Genomic DNA, 24329 nt, shown 5'->3' with positions numbered 1-24329 from the left:
AAGGGGAGTGAGGGCGGAAGGGAGGAAAAGTTGGGAGAAACTTGGAACTTCAGGAATGAAGAAAGAGTAATGGAAAAGTAAACAGGACAGGGATGCTTCTCCTCTTATGTTTGACATTTGAGAGTAAAAAACTGTAACACTGATGTGGTTCTCAGTATACACAAAAGTAATATTTAAGACAACCATTTCATTAAAGGGGGAGGGAGAAGGGACATAAATGTGGTAACGCCTCTACATCCCGCTTGAAGTGCTACAATGTTGATACCAGTAGACAGACTGTGGCAAGGAGTCTATGGAATCCATAGAGCAGTCACTAAAACAAAAAAGGAAAAAGACATACTCAAAACTGCTTTAGACGAATTACAATGAGGTACTATAAAATGTTCAGGTAACCTACAAGAAGATAGGAAAGGAAAAACATGGAAATGAAACACGGCGGATACAGACAAAAAACTATAAACTTAAATCCTGATATATCATTAATTATATTAAATTTAAATGATCTAAACACACCAATTAAAATAAGAGAATTCAGAACAGCTTTAAAAATGACCAAACTACATGCTAGCAAAGAATTTTGTGTAGGTAGATTAAAAGTTCAAGTACGGGGGCTTCCCTGGTGGCTCAGTGGTTAAGAATTCGCCTGCCAATGCAGGGGACACGGGTTCGAGCCCTGCTCCGTGAAGATCCCACATGCCGTGGAGCAACTAAGCCCGTGCGCCACAACTACTGAGCCTGCGCTCTAGAGCCCGCAAGCCACAACTACTGAGCCCACACACCACAACTACTGAAGCCCGGGCACCTAGAGCCCGTGCTCCGCAACAAGAGAAGCCACCGCAATGAGACACCCGCGCACCGCAACAGAGAGTAGCCCCTGCTCGCCGCAACTAGAGAAAGCCTGTGCGCAGACGAAGACCAAACGCAGCCAAAAATAAATACATTTACTAAAAAAAAGAGCAATGAAAAAAACTATATATTAAAGAAAAAGATCAAGCATGAAAAAGATGTATCATGCAAATAGTAATCCAAAAAAGCTAAACAGGCTATATTAACATTGAACAAAGAGATTTCAGAGCAAAGAACATTACCAGAGAAAAAGCGGTTATTACATAATGATAAAAGGGTCAATTCATTAAGAAGGCATAACAATCCTACGTGTGTACACAAAAGAGAGCTCCAAACACATGAAGCAGATATAACAGAACTGAACACAGAAATAGCCGATTCTGGAATTACAGTCAGGGACTTCAACACAACTCTCTAAGAAACTGAAAACAACCACTAGGCAGAAAATGAGCAACAACACAGAAGAGTCAGCAACACCACAAACCAACAGGACCCATCTAAAATGTACCGAACACTTCACCTAACAAAACAATAAACACTAGTTTCAAGAATACGTGGAGCCTTCATCTTTAGATCATAAAACTAAGCTTAACAAATTCAAATTAACTGATATCATACAAAATATGTTCTCTGACCATAATATATTACATCAGATTTCAATAATAGAAGATAACAGGGAAATCTTCAAAAACTTGGAAATTAAGCACCACACTTCTAAAAAACCATGGGACACAAAAAAATTTTTTAATGATGCAGTGTTTATACAGAACCTAAGAAAAACAAAATGACAACACATCAAAATCTGTAGGCTACATGAAGATGTTAGAACTCTTGTGCATTTCTGGTGAGAACGAAAAATGGTATAACTACTGTGGAAAACAGCCTTGTGGTTTCTCAAAAGCTTAAACATAAAACTACCGTATGATTCAGCAATTTCACTTCTAGATATACTCCCAAAAGATCTGAAAGCAGGGACTGAGACACTTTCACACAAATGCTCGTAACAGCATTACAGTAGCCGAAAGACAGAAACAACCCACATGTCCACCAACACCAGGATGGATAAATGAAATGTGTTCAATACATACAATGGAGTATCATTCAGCCTTTAAAAAAAAATGAAACTCTGACACCTGCTACAACATGGACAAACTTTGAAAACATTATGTTTAGTGAAACAAGTCAGATAAAAAAGGACAGATATTGTATGATTCCATCTTTATAAGGTGTCTAGAATATGCAAATTCATAGAGACAGAAAGTAGAATAGAGGTTACCAGGGGCTGGGGGAGGAGGAATGGAGAGTTACTATTTGATGGGAACAGAGTTTCTGTTTGGGGTGATGAGAAGATCTGGAAATGGACACTGGTGATCGTTGTACCACACGGTAAACATACTTAATGCCATTGAATTACACAATCAAAAATGGTTAACCAGGGCTTCCCTGGTGGCACAGTGGTTAAGAATCCGCCTGTCAATGCAGGGGACACAGGTTTGAGCCCTGGTCTGGGAAGATCCCACATGCCGCGGAGCAACTAAGCCCGTGCGCCACAACTGCTGAGTCTGCGCTCTAGAGCCCACGAGCCACAACTACTGAGCCCATGTGCCACAACTATTGAAGCCCGCGCGCCTAGAGCCCGTGGTCCGCAACGAGAAGCCACCACAATGAGAAGCCCATGCACCGCAAGGAAGAGTAACCCCCGCTCCCTGCAACTAGAGAAAGCCCATGCGCAGCAATGAAGACCCAACACAGCAAAAAACAATAAATGAATAAAATTTAAAAATAAATTTATTAAAAAAATGGTTAACACGGTAAATGTATATTTTACCATATTTTTTAAAACTCTGTGGGCTGCAGCTAAAGTAGAGCTCAGGGAGAAAGCTACACCCTCTGCGACAGGCAGCACCCAGCGACCCCGTCTTACGATATTCACAGCATCGTGTAAGGCCCTCCCCTCGCTAGACATGGGCTGGACTGAGTGGCTTGCTTCTCACGAAGAGCACACAACAAAAGTGACGAGTGTTACTTTCCTGATCAGGTTACAAGAGCTGTGACTCACTCTGGCTCTTCTCGCTCGCTCGCTCTCCTGAAGCAGGCTGCCGTGTTGTCACCACCCCAGTGGAGAGGCCACGTGCCAGGAAACTGAGGGCAGCTTCTGGCCAGCAGCCACCAAGGCACTGACTCCTGCATGAGTGAGCCTGCAAGTGGGTCCTCCTAAGCTAGTCTTGGGATGCCTACAGCCCTAGCCAACACCCTAAATGCAGCCTTGGGAGAAATCCTGAAGCAAAGGACCCAGCTAAACTACATCAAGTTTCTTGACCACAGAAACCGAAATAGTAAATGTCATTTTAATCCATTAAGTTTGGGGATAATTTGTAACTAACACAGCACTAAATGCTTATATTGAAATAGAGGAATGGTCTCAAATCAATACTCTATACTCTAATTTCAAAAAGTAGAAAAAAAAGACAAAAAAGCTCAAAGTAAGCGGACAGAAAGAAACAGACTAAAAACAGCAATCAGTGGAATTGAAAACTGAGAAACCATCAAGCCAAAAGCTGATGTTTGAAAAGATTAATAAAATTGATAAACCTCTAACAAAACTACAAAGGAAAAAAGAGAAGAACAAATTACCAATATGAAGAACAAAGAGGAGATATCACAACAGACCCCTGAGACATTAAGAGGATAAAATAATACAATAACAGCTCTATACATATAAATTCAACAACTTAGATGAAATGGACCAATTCTTCAAAAACTACAAACAACCAAAATTCATCCAAGATGATACAGATAATCTCAATAGTCCAGGAACTATTAAAGAATTGAACTCATAGTTAACCTTTTGAAAAATAAATCTCAGGCCTGAATAGTTTCACTGGCAAATTCTTCCAAGCATTGAAAAAAAGAAACATCACCAATTCTATAAATTCTTTTCCAGAAAATAGGAGGCATACTTCCTAAATCATTTTATGAGGTCACCATTACCCTGATACTAAAACCAGATTAAAATTTACAAAGAAAGAAAGAAAAGAAGAAAGAAAAGAAAGAAAGGCTACCAATAATTAATAACAATGAAAACAGATGTAAAAATCCTCAACAAAATATTAGCATATCAAATTCAGCACATGTGTGTACATAGATATATGTGTACACACACACACACACACACACACACACACACACACACACACACACGGCATGACCAAGTGGGGTTTATTCTAGAAATGCAATACGGGTTCAATAATCACAAAAATCAATGTAAACAACCACATTAAAAGTCTAAAGGAGGGCTTCCCTGGTGGCACAGTGGTTGAGAGTCCGCCTGCCGATGCAGGGGACACGGGTTCGTGCCCCGGTCTGGGAAGATCCCACATGCCGCAGAGCGGCTGGGCCTGTGAGCCATGGCCGCTGAGCCCGCGCATCCGGAGCCTGTGCTCCGCAACAGGAGAGGCCACAACAGTGAGAGGCCGCGTGCCACAAAAAAAAAAAAAAAAAAAAAAAAAGGTCTAAAGGAAAAAAACCACATGATCATATCAATTGATGAAAAAGCATTTGACAAAATTCAATACCCCTTCATCATAAAAACTCTCAGCAAACTAGGAATAAAAGGGAACTTCCTCAATCTAATGAATAGCATCTATAAAAAATCTTCAGCTAAAGTCATAATGAAAAGACTGAATGCTTTCCCCCAAAGATCAGGAACAAGGCAAGGGGGTCCACCACTCTCACCACCCCTATTCATCATAGCACTGGAAGCTTTAACCAATGCAACAAGGCAAGAAAAATTAAAAGCAAATAGATTGTTAAAAGAAGAAATAACAAGCTATGCCTATTTGCAGATATGCCCATCTAAGCAGAAAAACCTAAGGACTTAACAGAACAACTCCTGGGTTAGCAAGGTCACAGGATAACATACAAGGCCGTCACATAAAAATCAATCTTATTTGAGACTTCCCTGGTGGTCCAGTGGTAAAGAATCCACCTTCTAATGCAGGGGACACCCAGTTCTATACCTGGTCGGGGAACTAAGATCTCACGTGCCGTGGGGCAACTAAGCCCACGTGCCACAACTACTGAGCTCATGTGCCTCAACTAGAGAGCCCAAGGGCTGCAACTAGAGAGCCCACATGCTCTGGAGCCTCTGTGCCACAACTAGAGAGAAGCCCAAACGCCGCAACTAGAGAGAAGTCCACACACTGCAACTAGAGAGAAGCCTGCACACCACAACAAAGAGCCCGTGCTACAGTGAAAGATCCCACACGCCTCAACGAAGATCCCACATGCTGCAACTAAGACCCGACACAGCCAAAAAAACAAAGAAAAAAAAACAATCTTATTTCCAAATACTAGCAATGAACAACTGGAGACCAAAATTTCAAACTCAATAGCAGTTACAACAGCTCCCCCCTTCCCGCGACAGACACACACACACCCCCCCACACACAAAATGCATGTGGATGTGTATGCTGAAAACCTCAAGGCACTGATAAACATCAAACATGATTTTACAATTGAAAGAGATATTCTGTGTTCATGATTGGAAGACCTAACATTATAAAGATCCCAACTCTCCCCAAAATTATCTATAAGCTTAACGCAATTCCTATCAAAGTCTCACTAGAACTTTTTGCAGATATAGACAAATTCTAAAATGTCTATGGAAAGGCAAAGCAAATCAAAGAGCTAAAGTAATTTTGAAAAAGAACAATACAGTTGAATCAAAGTATCCAAGTTGAAGATTCACCACATAGCTAAAGTGATCAAGACAGTGTCGTATAGGCAGATGAATAAACACAGATCAATAGAACTGAAGAAACAGCTGAAGCAAATACGATCAACTGACTTTTGATTAAGGTTCAAAAACAATTTGATAAAGAAAGAATAGTCTTTTCAACAGCGTTAGAACAAAGAAATGAAACTCAAATGAAACCATTCCTTATACAAAAATGAACTCAAAACAGATTATAGATCTAAATGTAAAACGTAAAACCATAAACCTTTTAAATGAAGATATAGGAGAAAAATCTTCATGGCCTAGAGTTAGACGAAGAGCTCTTACACATGACATCAAAAGCATGATCCATAAAAGAAAAGAACTGATGAACTGAACTTCCTCAAAGTTAAAAAGTTTGTTCTGCAAAGACACTGGTGAGAGAATGAAAAGGTGAGGCACAGACTGCGAGGAAATATTTGCAAATCACATATCTGATAAGGGACAATATACAGAGGACTCTGTAAACTGAACAGTGAGGAAACAAACCACCCAATTAGGAAACAGACAAAAGACTTGAAAACACACCTTACCAAAGAGGATCTACAAATGCTAAAGGAGCACATGAAAAACTACACAATGTCATTAGCGATTACAGAAGCTCCAGTTAAAGCACAGTGAGCTACCCCTTCACATCGACTAGAATAGCTAATCATTTTATTTACTGACATTTTTTATTTTAAATACTGCCGGTACCAAACATGGGAAAGATATATGGAGACTGGCTCACTCACACACAGCTGTTAGGAATGTAAGATAGGACAGCCACTCCGCAAAAGAGTTTGGCCGTGTTTTATAATGTTAAACATACACTCACCAGATGACCCAGCAATCCCCCTCCTGCGTATTTATGGCAGAGAAGTGAAAGTCAGGTTTACACAAAAGCCTGGGCATGTATATATGTAGATGGTGGCTTTATCTGTAACAGTCAAAAACTGGAAACAACTCAGATGGCTTTCAAACAGGTGAACAGGTACCCAATCTGCTATATCCATAAAATGGACCACTACTCGGCAATAAAACGGACCAAGTTATTGATGCACGACAGCAACTTGGATGGATCTCAGAGGCGTTATGCTGAGTGAAATAAAAAGCCAATCTCAAAAGGTGACACATATATAATTCCACTTACATAACAGCCTCAAAATGACAAAATTATGCTCACAGAGAAGAGACAAAGGTTGCTAGGTCAGGGTTGAAGGAAGGGGGATTTTGTGGGGTTGATGGGACAGCTCCGTGTCCTTGACTGTGGGGGTGGTTACGTGAAAAAATATATGTGTGTATGCGTGTATGTATATGATAAGAATTTATGATAAAATCTGACAGCTCTACACACCAAAAGAACAGTAATACTGGTAAACAATGAGTACATATGAAAGCTGATGATTCTGAAGGAGGTCTGCGGTTGGCTGAGGTTTTACTGCCGCTGTAACTTCCCGGCTGTGATCTCTGCACTATGGCAGTATCCAGCGGGTGGGCCCATCAATGATGTCTGTGAATGAGATGAGATTATCCTGGATTATCCAGTGGGCCCAGTGTCACCACACGAGACACTGCTTTCAGGAAAAGCAGACAACTTTTACCAGCTGGTGGTAGAAAAGAGGATCGGAGATCAAAGCACGAGAAGAAGTGGATGTCTGCTGCTGGCTTGAGAAGAACGGGCCTTGTGGGGAGGAGCTGGATTCTGCCAACAACCAGAGTAGCTTGGGAGCATTTTCCTTCCCCAGAGCCTCCAGCGAGCACCAAGGCTCCGGACGACACCTTGGTTTTGGCCCAGTGGACTCGAAGCAGAGAGTCTGGCCACCACGTCGGACTTCTGAGCAACAGAGCAGCAGTGCTGTTTCCAGCCAGGAAGTGAGTGGTGACTTTTTAGAACAGTAACAGAAAACTCAATACAGAGATTTTCAACCGGGATGCTTTGGGGACTTTTGGCAACATCCAGAGACAATTTTGTTTGTCACACCTTGTGGGGGCGCCACTGGCATCTAGTAGAAGCCAGCGGTGCTGCTACACATCACACAGGGCACAGGACAGACCCCCTCCCCAACAAAGGCATGTCCAGTCCCAAGTGTCACTGTGCTGAGGTTGACCGACCCTGTACTGTGATGCATGTAAGGTGTCATCACTGGGGGAGGGTACATGGGGATCTCTGCACAGTTTCTGCAACTTCTGTGTGAGCCTAAAATTGTTGCAAAATTTTAAATTTTTTAACTTAAATATAGACATAATCACAAGGACAACAGAAGGAGGCACAGCTTCCACACCACTGGAAGTAGGTAAAAAAATAAAGTGCTTTGGGAATCTTGGGCAAATATAAGCTAAGGGGAAGGAGTCAACAGAGAGGAAAAAATTAAAAACATAAGCAAGACACTAATGAAAGAAACTGAAGACCACACAAACAGATGGAGAGATACACCATGTTCTTGGGTTGCAAGAATCAATATTATTAAAATGACCATACTGCCCAAGGCAATCTACAGATTCAATGTAATCCCTATCAATATACCATTGGCATTTTTCACAGAACTAGAACAAATAATTTTAAAATTTGTATAAAAACACAAAAGACCCTGAACAACCAAAACAATCTTGAGAAAGAAGAACGGAGCTGAAGGAATCATGCTCCTTGACTTCAAACTATACTACAAAGCTACAGTAATCAAAACAGTATGGTACTGGCACAAAAACAGACATATAGATCAATGGAACAGGATAGAAAGCCCAGAAATAAACCCATGCACTCATGGTCAGTTAATCTACCACAAAGGGGGCAAGAATATACAATGGAGAAAAGACAGTCTCTTCAATAAGTGGTGCTGGGAAAACTGGACAGGTACATGTCAAAGAATGAAATTAGAACATTCTCTAACACCAAACACAAAAATAAACTCAAAATGGATTAGAGACCTAAATATAAGACCAGATACTCTAAAACTCCTAGAGGAAAACATAGGCAGAGCACTCTTTGACATAAATCGAAGCAATATTTTTTTGGATCTGTTTCCTAAAGTAAAGGAAATAAAAGCAAAAATAAACAAATGGGACCTAATTAAACTTAAAACCTTTTGCACAGCAAAGGGAACCATCGACAAAATGACAAAACAAAAAGACAACCTACTGAATGGGAGAAGATATCTGCAAGTGATATGACCAATAAGGAATTAATATCCAACATATATAACCAGCTCATACAACTCAACATCAAAAAAACAAACAACCTGGTTTAAAAATAGGCAGAACTCAATAGACAGGTTTCCAAAGAGGAAATGCACATGGCCAACAGGCATGTGAAAAGATGCTCAGCATCGCTAATCAGGGAAATGCAAATCAAAATGACAACGAGCTATCACCTCACACTGGTCAGAATGGCCATCATTAAAAAGAACACAAATAACAAATGTTGGAGGGGGTGTGGAGAAAGGGAAAACCTTGTACACTGTTGATGGGAAATGTACTGGTGCATCCACTGGCGAAGACAGTATGGAGGCTTCTCAAAAAACTAAAAATAGAACTTCCATATGATCCAGCAATCCCACTCACGGGTGTGTGTGTGTGTGTGTGTGTGTGTGTGTGTGTGTGTACATATATATATATATATATATATAAAAGACCCTGATTTGAAAAGATACACACATCCCACGTTCACAGCAGCATTATTTACAATTGCCAGATATGGAAGCAACCCAAGTGTCCATCAACAGATGACGGATAAAGAAGATGTGGTATATATCCAATAGAATACTACTCAGCCATAAAACAGAACAAAATTCTTCCATTTGCAACATGGATGCAATGGATGGACTTGGAGGGCACTGTGCTAAGTGAAATAAATCAGACAGAGAAAGACAAATACTGTACGATCTCACTTACATGTGGAATCTAAAAAATACAACAAACTAGTGAATAAGACAAAAAAGAAGCAGACTCACAGATCCAGACAACAGACTAGAGGTTACTGGCGGTGAGGGGGAGGGGCAGTATAGGGTGGGGAGGCTGAGGCACAAAGTATTGGGTGTAGGACAGGCTCAAGGACGTGCTGTACAACAGGGGACGAGAGCCAATATTTCATAATAACTGTAAATGGAAAGTAACCTTTAAAAATTGAATTAAAAATTCAAAAAAATATATATATATAAGCAAGAATAAGGACACTGGCGGATGAAAGTCCCAGGAGAGACCTTCCCTAGGAGCCCATCAAGATCACAGGTCAGGGCTTCCCTGGTGGCGCAGTGGTTGAGAGTCCGCCTGCCGATGCAGGGGACACGGGTTCGTGCCCCGGTCCGGGAAGATCCCACATGCTGCGGAGCGGCTGGGCCCATGAGCCATGGCCGCTGAGCCTGAGCGTCCGGAGCCTGTGCTTCGCAACGGGAGAGGCAAAAAAAAAAAAAAAAGGAAAAAAAAAAAAGATCACAGGTCAAGGGGCCGGCTGAGCGCAGAGTCACAGGCAGCGTGGGAAGGGAGGGCACGCGAGCGCTGAGTCACGGGGCCCCGCCCTCCGCGAACCACAAACCCAGATTCGGTTCCTCAACGACACAGCCAAGCTTGTGAATTTGACCCCAGTGTGTACCCAAGAGGCCGGCCAGCACAGCTGACGGGGGCCCCAGCCTGCACCCCAGCCCCCCGATATCTCACACGTGACACTTGTTGACCGAAAGGAAGCCGTGGCTCCACACGACGCATCTTCACTGGAAGAGCCAAACCAACAGGACGTGGGACTGTCCTGGGGCAGGGGTGTTGGAGGCGCGCACCCGGTCTAAGGGTTTCTTAAAACACAAGGTCTTTCTGACACTCCTCGTCCAAAATGCAATGAGCCCGCCCAGGAGCGCCAAATGCTGCGAACGGCGTGACGTAACGGGACACCCAGGAGCAGCCCGTGTCAGGGACGCGGAGCCTGCGAAGCCCCACACGGACATGCACGGTGGTTTCTGTGAGGACGGAGGCCAGAGGCCGGAGGGGCACACACGCGGTGCCCGCTCGGGCACTCCCTGCTGTGACAGCCCAGGGCTGAAGGCGGGCCTCTACTGCATGGGCCTGCCCAGCTGCCGCCCTGGGTAAGAGCTGGCGGATGAGGACGGGGGAGGAGGGGACACAGTCAGCCCAAGGCGCCGCCCTCCGCTGCCGAGGGTGCCACTGGCTCAGAATGTGAGCTGCTGGAACGTGAGGGGGCAGCCTGGCCGGGGGGCGCAGAGCCCCTGCCTGCGTCTCACAGGACTAACCACCTGACGGTGCCCCGCCCGCCCCGGGTCCACTCTCTTCTTTCAGGCCTCCCCCTTCTTCAGCTTCCCCTTTGCCTCTGTGAGCCTCCCAAAACCCTTCCAGGATCCTTCCAGTAAATTCAGGCTCTTGCCGCAGTTAGCCAAGGCAGCCTTCTGTTGCTGGAAGAGGACTGAGTCAAAAGCAGCATCAGGCTGGAGTCAGAAATGGCTGGTGTCCCCGTCTCCAGAGCAGGTGACGACGCCAAGGAAAGGTGAGGCCAGCAGCCCGCAGTCAGAAGGCAGAAGTGGCACCAGGTCTCCAGGGGAGTGGGCACCGTCCAAAGACCAGGAGAGACGGAGGGCCCGGCGTCACCGCAGGCAAGGGCAGGAACAGCACAGCAAGCAGGCAGCCCCTTCATTATTCAATTACGCACTCTGTGGATCGAGAATTAATGTTCACGGGTTCTGGTGAGTGACATAATTACAGTTTAAAAAGGGCAGTTAATCGCCGGCTTGTTCCCTGCCTCGCCGGGAGCCGCTGGCTCGTGGGCACTGGCACAGCCATGGGAGAACCAACACGCAGATGAGCATGGCCCGGCCGGCCTCCCCGGCCCCTCCCGGCAGCCCCAGCCGGACCAGGAGGGGTCTCCACACCTGCCTCCCGAGTCCCCCTCCCCCTCCGCCGCCCCATCCCCGTGCAGACAAAAGCACGCCCTTTCCCAGCCTGCACGCAGCGATCTAAGGGGCCAGGGCAGGCGTGGGCAGAGCAGGGGATGGGGGCAAGGACGGAAGGCAGGGGGAGCACCGGGCAGGGGGCACCTGCTGTCCACCCGAGTCACCCTGGCCGCCCCAACCCTCCGTGGTGCCCAGACGCTCAGGCAGACTCCACAGACCCGGGCAGAGGCATTTCTGCTTTCTTCTCACGGGCAGACTGGGACATGGAGTTCTCCCAAAGGACGCACTCCTGGGGGACGAATCTTTGAAGCAAAAGCCCCAGGGATCCAGCTCTACTGCACGGAACTTGTGTCTGAAGCGACCTCTGCCTGCCTCGGGCCACATCAGAACTTACTGCTTCCCGTCCCTGAGCTCAGAGGTGGCCACGCCAGCTGGAAACGTCTCAGAGCAGGAATACCTGCCCCAGCTTCATCCCCCACGTCCCGGCAAAGGCCCGCAGCTGATCTCAGGAAACGCAAGCCCTCTGTCAGCCTTGGAGACAACTGTGACGACCTCAACCAGCCATGGTCACCCACTGTCCCCTGCCAGTGATGGTCTGAGGGGGTCCCAGGTCCCAGGTCCAGCCAAGGAGATGCGCACGTAAATCGATGGACAGCTGTCCCGCCAGAATCAAGAGACAGATCGATGCCCCTGCCCCGTCCTGCTTGAGACAGCGGCGTGAGGACTCGCGCCCCATGTGACCGCGGAGGTGCCACGGCCTACAGCCGTGCAGAAGCTGCCCCATCTTCTGTGCGGGACGACAACACGCGCCTGGGCCGCCCAGTCTCCCGCAGTCACCTGTCCCCTGCAGCCAGCAGCAGCCCTGACTGCACGACTGTGCCCCGGAGCACAGCCTCCCCACGTGCCTAACGAGCCCAGAAGGGCTGAAACGTCCGCACAGATACAGGACAGTCAAGGGCCCCGGCACGTGAGGCCACCGCACGTCTAGACTGCCAGTCTGGGTCGAGGATGACCCTCCAGTGCAAGAAGGAACCAGGCAAGAGGTAGGGGACCACGGGTGCTTCTTCCGGTATACTAGTCAATGACCCCACAAGAAATCAGTAAGTTCTACCCCAAGACGGGGGACCAGGCGGCCAGAGGAATGGCTGAAGGGGCCTTTTGTACTTTTTGACTTTTGAGCTATGTCACTGTATTATCTATTCAAAACCAAAATTATAGGTGAAAAAGTGAATAGAAAAAATAAAAGCCCCCCCTTAACTGTTTCCCTAACTCTCATCATTCAGGTGTTCCCTGGTGATTCCTGCAACATCTGCGCAGCACCTTATTTAGTGCTCTTCTTAAAATCTACCTCCAGTTTTTCGCTTACGTTGGTTTTAAAACTTTATGTAACTAGCAAAAATGGGAAATCACGATCCCTCGCCCTGGACGGAAGCCATAGCGCAGACAGAATGAGGAGACATCCTCGGGTTCTCGGGCCTGACACGCACACCATGAAAAGGGGCACCTGTGTACCAACACGAGCAGCATATCAAGATTTTGTTTTTTAAATAATCAGACGTTAAAATAAAAGTGAAAAGGAAAATCCCAGTCCCTACGTGGCTGTCTGACTGCAGCCTCAGCGCCGTGGGCTCTGGCGGGACCGGACCGCACAGAGAGGAATATTCCCTTGCACTCTCATTATCAGGCCCTTACTGCCTGCACCCCTCCCATGGGAGTCCAGCGTACATCAGACACCGCCTGGATGTGGAAGGAATCAAAGATAAAGAAGATGTGACTTCTTGCCCTGAGGAGTTTATAACCTAGTGGGGCAGAGATAAGATAAACGTAGAAGTGCTTCATACCCACATTTATCTAGTATGAAATCAACTATACATGCCCAGCAAAAACTAAGTCGTTTTATTTTCAGCAAGATGCCAGGACACTTCAACAAGGGAAAGAATACTCTTTTCAACAAACGGTTGAAAAAAGGTCTGGGACAACTGGACACCCAGACTCCTGTCTGGGAAGAGTGGAGTTAGACCCATTCCTCACCCAAGTGGATCACAGACCTAAATGTAAGAACTCAAATTATAAATCTCTTAGAAGAAACACTGGTGTGAATATTCGGGACTTTGGATTAGGCAGTGGGGTTTCTTAGATGTGACATCAAAAGCAATGAAGAAAAAAATAGACAAACTGGACTTCATCAAAATTTAAAACTACTGTGCTTCAAAGGACTCCATCAACTAAGTGAAATGACATCCACAGAATGGGAGAAAAATTCTGAAGATCATATATCTCATAAAAGATCACTATTCAGAATATACAAAGAACTCCTACAATTGGACAACAGAAAACAAGGAGCCCAATTTAAAATGGGCAAAGGATCTGAATAGGCATTTCTCCAAAGAAGACACACAAATAGCCAATAAGCATGTGAAAAGATATTCAACACCATTAGCCATTAAGAAGATGCAAATCAAAACCACAATGAGATACGAGTTCACACCCACCAGGACGGCTGTACTCAAAACAACATGACAACAAGTATTGCTGAGCATGTGCAGAAACTGGAACCCTCCTACACTGCTGGGAGATGTAACACAGTGCAGGAGGCCACTTCGGAAGACAGTCTGGCCAGTCCTGAAAAGGTTCAACACAGAGTTACCCTTTGACTCAGCAATTCCAGCCCTAGGTACACACCCAAGAGACATGAAAACACGTCCACAGAAGAACTTGTACGCAAATGTACGTTACTCGTAACAGCTAGGCAAGAAGCTAAGAAACAACCCAAATGTCCAGCAACTGATTAATGGATACATAAAATGTGGCATAACCACAAACAGAATATTTTTTAGCAATAAGAAGGAATGCAGTACCGACACGTGCCTCGGCATACGTGAACCCTGAAACCAAGGCAGACATTACGCCCACATCCTGACATGCCCAGAACAGGAAGACCCCACGGACAGGAAGCAGGAAGTGACTGCTAATGGGAAGAGATTCTTTAGGGGGTGATGAAAATGTTCTGAAATTGACTGTGGCGGTGGTTACCCAACTCTAGGAACATACTGAAAATCACAGAATTGGACACTTTAAGAGAGAACTGTATGGCATGTGAGTCGCATCTCAATAAAGGTGTTGAGATCGCCACTCTCCCCAGCACACAACCGCCTGGGAGAGGAGCCAGGCGAGCCTGCTGTGGGGCCGCCACATCCGCCACACGGCTGAGCCCTGCCGTGGACACCAGCTGTGGGGTAGCCCTGTGTAAGCAGAAGACCTACCTCCGTCAGGCCACCTCAGCTGCCATGTGTCTCTTGGAGGATGACTGTCTCGTTACACTCACAAATGCAAGTCTAGGGCTGAAGGTCAGTATCCTTCCGACAAGAAGATCCCCAAACCCCAGCCACCATTTCACCTGGTGCGGAGCTAAAGAACAGCGATTCGCCTCGTGTGGCAGGAAACCCAAGTGCAGCCCCACGCCCAGCCCAGGCCGCCCTCCCCACGGAGGGATTTTTGACCATGTGTGGTTTTCACCCCGTGAGCTGAGTTGGAGTCTAGACTGGAAAATGCAGCTCCACTAAATGGAAGTCATAGACATTCCTCAGCTGACCTGCGAGGGGCCTGGGCAGGGGAAGGCCGGCCAGGCCGCAGAGTCTGCTCCAGACCAGGCAGGGGGGTGGCGGGGAGGCTCAGAGAGGAAGGGCCAGGAGGGGCCAGGACCATGGGCTAGAGCCAGGCTCCCAAGCCCAGCCTCCTGGAGTGCCAGCTTCCTGATCCATAAAATGGGAATAATACCAGATTTAACTGAACCTAAAACACCTGCAACTGTAAGAGGAACCATATTCTATTATCGCCAAGAAAAAAGGGGAGTGATAAGATATCACTGATGATAAAATGCATCCCCAATTCAGAGATGAAATGTGAAACAAATTTTCACCTCAGAATTGATGACAGATGGTAATGATAACTTCTCACAAAGTTGATGTGAGATTTAATGAGTAATTATATATAAAAGAAATACTGCTGCTGCTGCTATCAACATTAACTTAACACAAATTACTGAGCCACTACCAAGTGCCTCAGCCCTGTGGGTAACCAACATGGTCCAGTCCTTACAAATTCACAATCTACCCAAGTAGGATGCACGGATGTGGGGACAGGAGGAGACGTGTGTGCCCGCTCCAGCCACGGGCGTCTCGGTCTGACCGGAACATAAAGTCTCACCCTCCAGGACTGGGAGGTGACGGGGAGACAGGTCCTAAAGCAAAGGGAGAAGCAAATGGGATTAAAATTACCCTTGAAAACCTCCTTCATCCCCTGTGAGATGCATGCGTGTCTTCACATCTGATCCTGTATGACAGCACACGTGTGGCACACGCGCGGCGCACAGTACAGCGTTCATATGCCAAAACTGAGCGGGGGCCACACTACACCAAAACGCGTTAACACCAAAATTCGTCACTATCGCAACATGTTCGAACTACAGACGGAGCAGAAGGACTGAGACGGCGGGCACAGCAGAGCCGGGTCTTCCACCCACACTCAGCAGAGGCCCTGCCCACAGGGGTCTCAGGTCCCAGCCCGCCCTCCCACCCGCCTCTGATGCTAGGCCTGGCCAGCTGCCCGCTGCGCGCGTCTCCATCGGGGGACACCAGGAGGAGTATCCCAGTATACGTGGAAGTACGGAGGGGAGGGCGCGCCCCCTGCTCTGTTCTCCGCTGCCCTGCCCCTCCCCCATCACTGTGCCCCTCCACCAGCAGCACAGCACTTCCTATAGCAGCAGTTGACGCTGGTCTGCAGCTTTCCCCAAACCTGCAGGACAGACTTCCCGCACCCCCTCCGCCGGACACAGAAGCCCCAGCCGAGCAGCACCCTCCCCGAAACGCTGGGTTCTCGCGGGGCCCCGTTTTGGTGACAGAGGCCTCTCCCCGACCCCAGCCCGAGCGGCAGGAGCTGCCTCCTTACACCTCCGTGTTGCCGTCACACCCTTTCAATAACCTACACACCAATTCTTGATATCCGTTCTCTGTTCAAATGAGGCCTGTGGTTTCCGTCTCCTGGCTGGACCGTGACCAACACAGCAGCTGATCACCCACTCAGTTTTCTGTTCTCTCTCGCTCAGAGGACACGAAGAGGCAAATCACGAGAGAAGAAAGACTTAGGCCAACAAACGTGAAGAATATTCAGTCTCCACTGGAAACCAAAGAAACAAAAAATAACACTACAAGACACCCATTTCTGCGTCTCACAGCAACACGTGTTACGCAGGCCGATAATCCCCAGGGCTGGCATGTGACCCTCCCACACCGCGGGCAGGATGCAGACGGGCACCACCACCCTGTGGACAGGAGTTCACAGCAGGCGTCAAGAATTTTTACCATCTGAAGCTTAAAAAGTAAGACACTGCAGGAGGAGACAGGGTTCTTCCTCTTCCTTCTGGTAAGACAGCTAAGGACTCTGAACATTCCACACAAAACAAACATGACAGGACCCTGAGAGGTGGAGAGAAGGGGGCATGTGGCTGGGGCCTCAGGACACTCACACGCACCCAGCAGTGCGTTTCCTGTGTCCTTTTTTTTTTTTTTTTTGTGGTACGCGGGCCTCTCACTGTCGTGGCCTCTCCCGTTGCGGAGCACAGGCTCCGGACGCGCAGGCTCAGCGGCCATGGCTCACGGGCCCAGCCGCTCCGCAGCATGTGGGATCTTCCTGGACCGGGGCACGAACCCGTGTCCCCTGCATCGGCAGGCGGACTCTCAACCACCGCGCCACCAGGGAAGCCCTCCTGTGTCCTTTCTGCCCCACATATCCTGGACTGGTGCTCAAGGGGATGCCAGTGGGAGTGTCCGAAAGCCCCCAGGAAAGCCTGTTCTTTCTACCAAAGGACCAGGAAAGCAGCAGCCAGGCAAGACAGAAACTTTCCGACGGTAACTGCCCAGCTCCAGCCCCACCCTCGCCAGGCTGGGCCCCCCCACCTCCAGCTGCAGGAGGTGCGGGGGGAGGCGATCAGAGAAGACCAGGTGGGGAGGCTGATCTCCACACACCCCCACCCCGCCAGCTGTCACAGAGACCTGGTTGCAGGAATCCAGATAAAATGACACAGAACTACACTTACACAATGTATCCGCTTCCCAGTGTCGATACCGCACTACAGCTACACAAGATGTAATCTTCGGGGAAAACTCCATGAAGGGTACATGGGGAACCTCCCCATTATCTGTGCAACTTCCTGTGAATCTATAATTACTTCAAAATAAATGGTAAAAACAAAAAAGCCACTGCAAAAAAGCATGGGAGAACTTTCTGGGGAAAAGGACACGTCCTATAAGCTGACTGAGGTGACTGTTAGGTGGTTGTTACATGTTACGTTTGCCAAGGTCATCAAGCTGATACTTAACGTGTATGGGCTTTACTGTATATAAATTACACCTCACTAAAGTTATCTAAAATAACGAGCTATTTAAATATCTAAATCCCTATCAATACTAATAAAATAAACAGAAGAGACAGAATATAAAGCTCTTTTTCTAGAACAATGCCAACTAATAAATGTAGAGGAAATTGCAGAAATGCAAAATGACAATTTTGCAACCACCAGCATATTGATTCAGACAAGAATCGTCAATGGCGAGGACAGTGGTGGAGTAAGCAACTCCAAGCTCTCATCTTCCCACAAAAACTCTGAAAAATACACAGAAACTCTCAGAACCAGCTTTGTCAGAACTCTGAAAAACAGCCAAAGGTTGACAGCAACCAAGTGAACGCTGAATCAAGAAAAAGACAATGTGAAAACAGTAGCAAAGCTCTGTGGCATTCTCAAGTGCCCTTCCCTGCCCCTCCCGTGGCAGGTATAGCAGCCCACGTTTCCAACATGGGGCCCTGGACCCAGGTTCCAGAGGGAGCAGATCTTATTTGTAAACTATTGGGTACATTTGTTCTAACCCTGTCTGGGGCTGCCTGAAGGGCTGATGGGAGACACATCTCTCTTCGCCTAACTCAGAACTCAGGCTGGAAAGGGAAAGGCGTTGCTGGGGAAAAGAGTACAGTTCAGACAGACAACCACCACCTGGGAGGAAGACTTGGAGGAGAGTCTTTGAAACATTAGGACGTTTAAAAGCAACCATGTGCACAGAAATATCTGGGCCAGTGATAAGACACATGCTCAGGAAAGACTTGAGAAGCCTCTAACCTTTTACCCTGGGCTGATCTCTAGGCTCAGTACAAGTTGGTTGACTGCTGAAAGGGTTCCCTGGCACAGAGCCAATCTGCAAAGAGTGGGAAAGGGCTTAGGTTTTGTTTTCCTTTTCTTTTTTTCTGGTGTATTTTGTTTCTGTTTTAATCCCTTGTCATAAAAGGAAATTTCTATCAAAACATTTGCTGAACAAATGGAATAAGGAATAAAGGAATAAAGGTTTCAGTGACTACACACAAGGATACAGTCTTCCAAAAATAATTTAGAAAAGTCACTAAACAAATAGATTACTATGGCCTTAAAAAAATAAAAAAAATAATGCAAACCCCAGGAAAGAGGAAGAATCTGATTTCCAGAGTTACGAGATTATCATATTCAAATGTCCAAAAAAAAAGTCAAAAGGCATACAAAGAAATAAGAAAGTACAGCCCATTCAAAGGAAAAAAATTAACTGACAGAAACCATCCCCAAGAAAACCCAGACATCAGACTTATTAAACAAAAATCATTTAAATATGTTCAAAGAGATAAAGGAAAACATGGACATCTAAAAAAGGAAATCAGGAAGATGATATATAAACAAAATGAGAATATCAATAAAAGATACAGGAACTATAAAAAAGAACCAACCAAAAACTCTGGGGCTGAAATGAAATTCATGAGAAGGGTTCAACAGCAGGTCTGAGCAAGTAGAAGAAAGAATCAGCAAATGTAAAGATAGGACAAATGAAAGTACTGAGTTTGGGAAGCAGGAAGAAAAAAGAAGGAAGAAAAGTAAATAAAATCTGAGGAGCCTGTTGAATGCTAACATCTGCATTGTGTGAGTCTCAGTAGGAAAAGAAACAGACAAAGGGGCAGAAAGAATATGTGAAAAAGTAATGGCTAAAACACCCCAAAATTGATGAAATACATGAATCTACAAATCCAAAAAGCTTCAAGTATGATAAACTCAAAGACACCCACACCAAGTTACATTATAATAAAACTACTGAAGAAACAAAGAGAAAATCTTGAAAGCAGCAAAAGAGAAGAGACTTGTTATACACAAGGGATCCTCAGAAAGATTCACAGCTAATTTTTTATCAGAAACCATAAAGGCCAAAAGACAATGTGAAACACACATTCAAAGTATTAGGGGGGGAAAAAAGCTTTCAACCAAGAATTCTATATCCATCAAAACTGTCCTTCAAAAATGAAGGAGAAATTAAGACGGTCTTAGATTAACAAAATCTGAGCCAGTTCATTATCACTAGACTTACCCTACAAGAAATGCTGCAGGGAGCCCTTCAGGTTACAATGAGGGACACTAGAGGGTAACTTGAAGCTGTATGAAGAAATAAGACCTCCAATTAAGGTAAATACATGGGCGAATATAAAAGCCAGTACTATCATGTTTCTGGTTTGTAATTCCGTTTCCTAAGTGATTTAAAAAGCAAATGTCTTTAAAAATTATTATAAGTCTGTTATTGGGTATAGAACGTATAAAAATATAAATGTGAAAACAATAATATAAAGGGGGGATAGAGCTGTATAGGAGCAGTTTTTTTAAACTATTTTATTGCAATAAAATATACATAATATTTAACCTTTAACCAGATTTAACTGCACAATTTCAGGGGCAGTAAGTACATTCAAAATGGTGTACAACTATCATCCTATCCATTTCCAGAACTTTTTCACCATCCCAAAGAAAAGCTCTATATTGATTAAGTGATAACTCCTCCTCTTCCATTCCCCCAGGCCTTGGTAACCTCTGTTTTACTTTCCGTGAGTAGGAGCAGAGTTTTTATATGCTATTGAAGTTAAGTTGGCATCAATTCAATTAGACTGTTATAAATTTAGGATGTTAAATGCAATCTCCATGGAAACAACAAAGAAAATATCTAAAGAATAAACATAAAAAGAAATGAGAAAGAAATCAAAATGGCTCACTACATTAAAAAATCAATAAACCGCAAAAAAGGCAATAATGGAAGAAATCGGGATCAAAAACAGCAATAAATCATACAGAAAACAAATAGCAAAGTGGCAGAATTAACTTCTTCCTTCTCGGTAATTGCCTTACATGTAAATGTACACTCCAGTCGAAAGGCAGAGACTGGCAAAATAGATGAAAAACACGATCCAACTATACACTGTATACAAGAGAATTACTTTAAATCCAAAGACACATGGGTTGAAACTGAAAGAATGAAAAAAGATACAACATGCAAAAGTAAGAAACTGGATGGCTATAATAATATCAGAAATAAATAGACTTTGAGTCAAAAATAGTCACAAGAAACAAAGAAGGATATAAATAATTGACCCTTATTGATAAAAGGGTCAATCCATCAAGAATAGATAGCAATTATAAACATATATGCATCAAATAACAAAAGCCCAAAGTATATGAAGCAAATATCAACAAAATAAAAGGGAAAAATACAAAGATCTATAGTAATAGTTGGAGATTTCAACACCTCACTTTCAATAATGAATGGAACATTTAGACAGCACATCAATAAGACAATAGAGGGTTTGAACAACACTGTAAAACAATTAGACCTTATAGATGTATGTAGAACACTCTACTGCAGACCTTATATTAGGCCACAAAACAAATCTCAACAAATTCTGAAAGACTGAAATCATAGAAAGTATCTTCTCTGACCACAATGGAATGAAGCCAGAAATCTATAAGAGAAGGAAAACTGAAAAAATGCCCAAATATGTGGAAATTAAATAACACACTCTTAACCAATGGGTCAAAGAAGAAAAAAGAAGGGAAATTAGAAAATACTTTGATATGAATGAAAATAAAAACACAACACACCAAAACTTATGGAATGTAGTGAAGGTACTGCTCAGAGAGAGATTTATAGCATACATGCTTACATTAGTAAAGAAGAAAGGTCTCAAATCAATAATCCAACTTTACACCTTGAGGAACTAGAAATAGGAGAGCAAACTAAACCCAAAGCTAACAGGAGGAAGGAACCAGTAAAGGTTAGAAGGAGAGGTAAACACTACTATGATCCAGAAATCCCACTCCTGGGCATATATCTGGAGAAAACTATAATTCAAAAGAGATACATGCATGGGACTTCCCTGGTGGTGCAGTGGTTAAGAATCCACTTGCCAATGCAGGGGACATGGGTTCAAGCCCTGGTCCGGGAAGATCCCACATGCCACAGAGCAACTAAGCCCATGAGCCACAACTACTGAGCCTGCGCCCTAGAACTCGCGAACCACAACTACTCAGCCCACGTGCCACAACTACTGAAGCCCACGTGCCTAGAGCCCGTGCTCCACAACAAGAGAAGCCACTGCAATGAGAAGCCAGTGCACCGCAAAGAAGAGTAGCCCCCCGCTCGCTGTAACTAGAGAAAGCCCGCACACAGCAACGAAGATCCAATGCAGCCATAAATAAATAAAAATAAAGTTATTTAAAAAAAGATACATGCAGCCAATATTCATTAAAGAACTATTTACAATAGCCAAGACATGCAAGCAACTTAAATGTCCATCAACAGTTGAATGGATAAAGAAAATGTGGGGTGTATATATATGTATATAATATATATATAATGGAATATTATTCAGCCATAAAAAAGAAGTAAGCCAAAGCCAAAGCCAAATATGATAAGATATTGTTTATATGTAGAATCTGGAAAAGAAGACACAAATGAACTTATTTACAAAACAGAAATAGACCCACAGACATAGAAAATAAACTTATGGTTACCAAAGGGGAAGAGGGGGGAGGGATAAATTAGGAAGATGGGATTAACATATACACACTACTATATATAAGACAGATAACCAACAAGGACCTACTGTGTAGCACAGGGAACTATATTCAATATTTTGTAATAACGTATAACGGAAAAAAACCTGAAAAAGATTCCCTCTCTCTCTCTCTCTCTCTCTCTCTCTCTCTCTCTCTCCCCCCCTCCCTCTCTCTCTCTCTATATATATATGTGTTTATATCTATCTATCTATCTATATACACATATACACACATATATATACAGACACACACACACACACACACACACACATATATATACATAAATAACTGAATCACTGTGTTGTACACCTGAAACTAACGTGACACTGTAAATCAACTATACTTCAATTAAAAAAAAAAGTAGAGGTAAACAAAATGGAGAATGGAAAAAAAAATAGATAATTAACTAAAAGTCAGTTCTTGGAAAAGATGAACAAAATGGACAAACCTTTAGCTACACTGACAAAGAAAAAAGGATGTAGATACAAATAACTAAAACAAGAAATGAAAGTGGGGCCTGACTACAAAATTTAAAGGAATTATAAGAAAGTATTATAAACAACTGTATGCCAACAACTCAGATAACCTAGAGGAAATGGACAAATTCCTAGAAACACACGAATTGCTTAAACTGAGTCAAAAATAAATAGAAAATCTCAAAAGACCTATCACAAGAAGAGAGATTCTGTCAGTAATCAAAAACTTCCCAACATAGAAAAGCCAGGGCCAGATAGCTTCACAGGTGAATTCTACCAAACATTGAAAGAATTAACTCCAATCCTTCTCAAACTCTTCCAAAAAACTGAAGAGGAGGAAACACTTCCTAACTCATTCTATGAGGCCAGCATAACTCTGACACCAAAGCCAGATAACAACATCACAAAAAAAGATATAGGCTAGCGGAGCAGCTGGGCCCGTGAGCCATGGCTGCTGGGCCTGCGCGTCCGGAGCCTGTGCTCCGCAACGGGAGAGGCCACAACAGTGAGAGGTCCGTGTACCACACACACACAGAAAGATATAGGCTAATATCCCTTATGAACACAGAGGCAAAATCCTCAACAAAACACTAGCAAGCCAAACCCAACGTCACAGTCTAAGGATTATACACCATGATCAAATGGATTTATACCAGAAATGCAAGGATGGTTCAACATGAGAAAAATCAATCAATATAATACATCATAATAATAGAACAAAAGGGAAAAAAACATGTAATCATCTCAATTGATGCAGAAAAGGCATCTGACAAAATCCAACAGTTTTTATTATGAAAAGGTATTTTTCATAATAAAAACTCTCAGAATCCTAAGTTAGGAATAGAAGGACACTTCCATTTGCTAGTAGTTCCAATAGCTAAAGCTATTATTAGTTCTAAAGCTATTAAAACTAATAAAATGATTTCAGCAAAATTGTAGGGTACAGGACCAACACTCAAATATCACCTGTATTTCTATAGGCCAGGAATGAACAATCCAAAAATAAAATTGAGAGCAATTTCATTTACAAGAGCATATAAAAGAATAAAATACCTAGGAATAAATTTAACAAGAATATGAAAGAATTATACACTGAAAACTACAAAACAGTGCTGAAATTTAAATGACTTCAATAAACGGAAAAGCACCTCATGTTCATGGTTAGAAAAAATTAATATCGTTATGATGTCAATACCAGGACTTCCCTGGCAGTCCAGTGCTTGGGACTTTGGCTTCCAATGTGTGTGTATGTGTGTGTGTGTGTGTGAGGGGGTTCAATCCCTGGTCGGGGAGCTGGGATCCCGTATGCCTCGCAGCTAAAAAAGCAAAACATGGAACAAGAGGCAGTGTTGTAACAAATTTAATAAAGACTTTAAAAGAATGGTCCACATCAAAAAAATCAAGAAAAAGAAAAAGAT

General features: G+C 44.2%; 1 protein-coding gene across 2 annotated transcripts in view; it reads right to left on the bottom strand.

Annotated features, from left to right (window-relative positions):
* Window positions 1–24329, bottom strand: part of CHCHD6 (coiled-coil-helix-coiled-coil-helix domain containing 6) — a 125774-nt gene that overhangs the window by 65211 nt on the left and 36234 nt on the right. The window contains exon 5 of one of the 2 annotated variants that reach the window (XM_060163852.1): window positions 18669–18737. The exons of the other annotated variant lie outside the window; for it this stretch is intronic. Within the exon in view, the coding sequence (XP_060019835.1) occupies window positions 18669–18737 (69 nt within the window). The remainder of the gene's footprint in view (window positions 1–18668; window positions 18738–24329) is intronic. 2 annotated transcript variants of the gene reach the window in all.

This window comes from Lagenorhynchus albirostris, chromosome 10 (genome assembly GCF_949774975.1).
Source record: "Lagenorhynchus albirostris chromosome 10, mLagAlb1.1, whole genome shotgun sequence".
In the NCBI taxonomy this organism is placed as follows: Eukaryota; Metazoa; Chordata; class Mammalia; order Artiodactyla; family Delphinidae; genus Lagenorhynchus; species Lagenorhynchus albirostris.
This window is presented reverse-complemented; position numbering and strand designations above follow the sequence as displayed.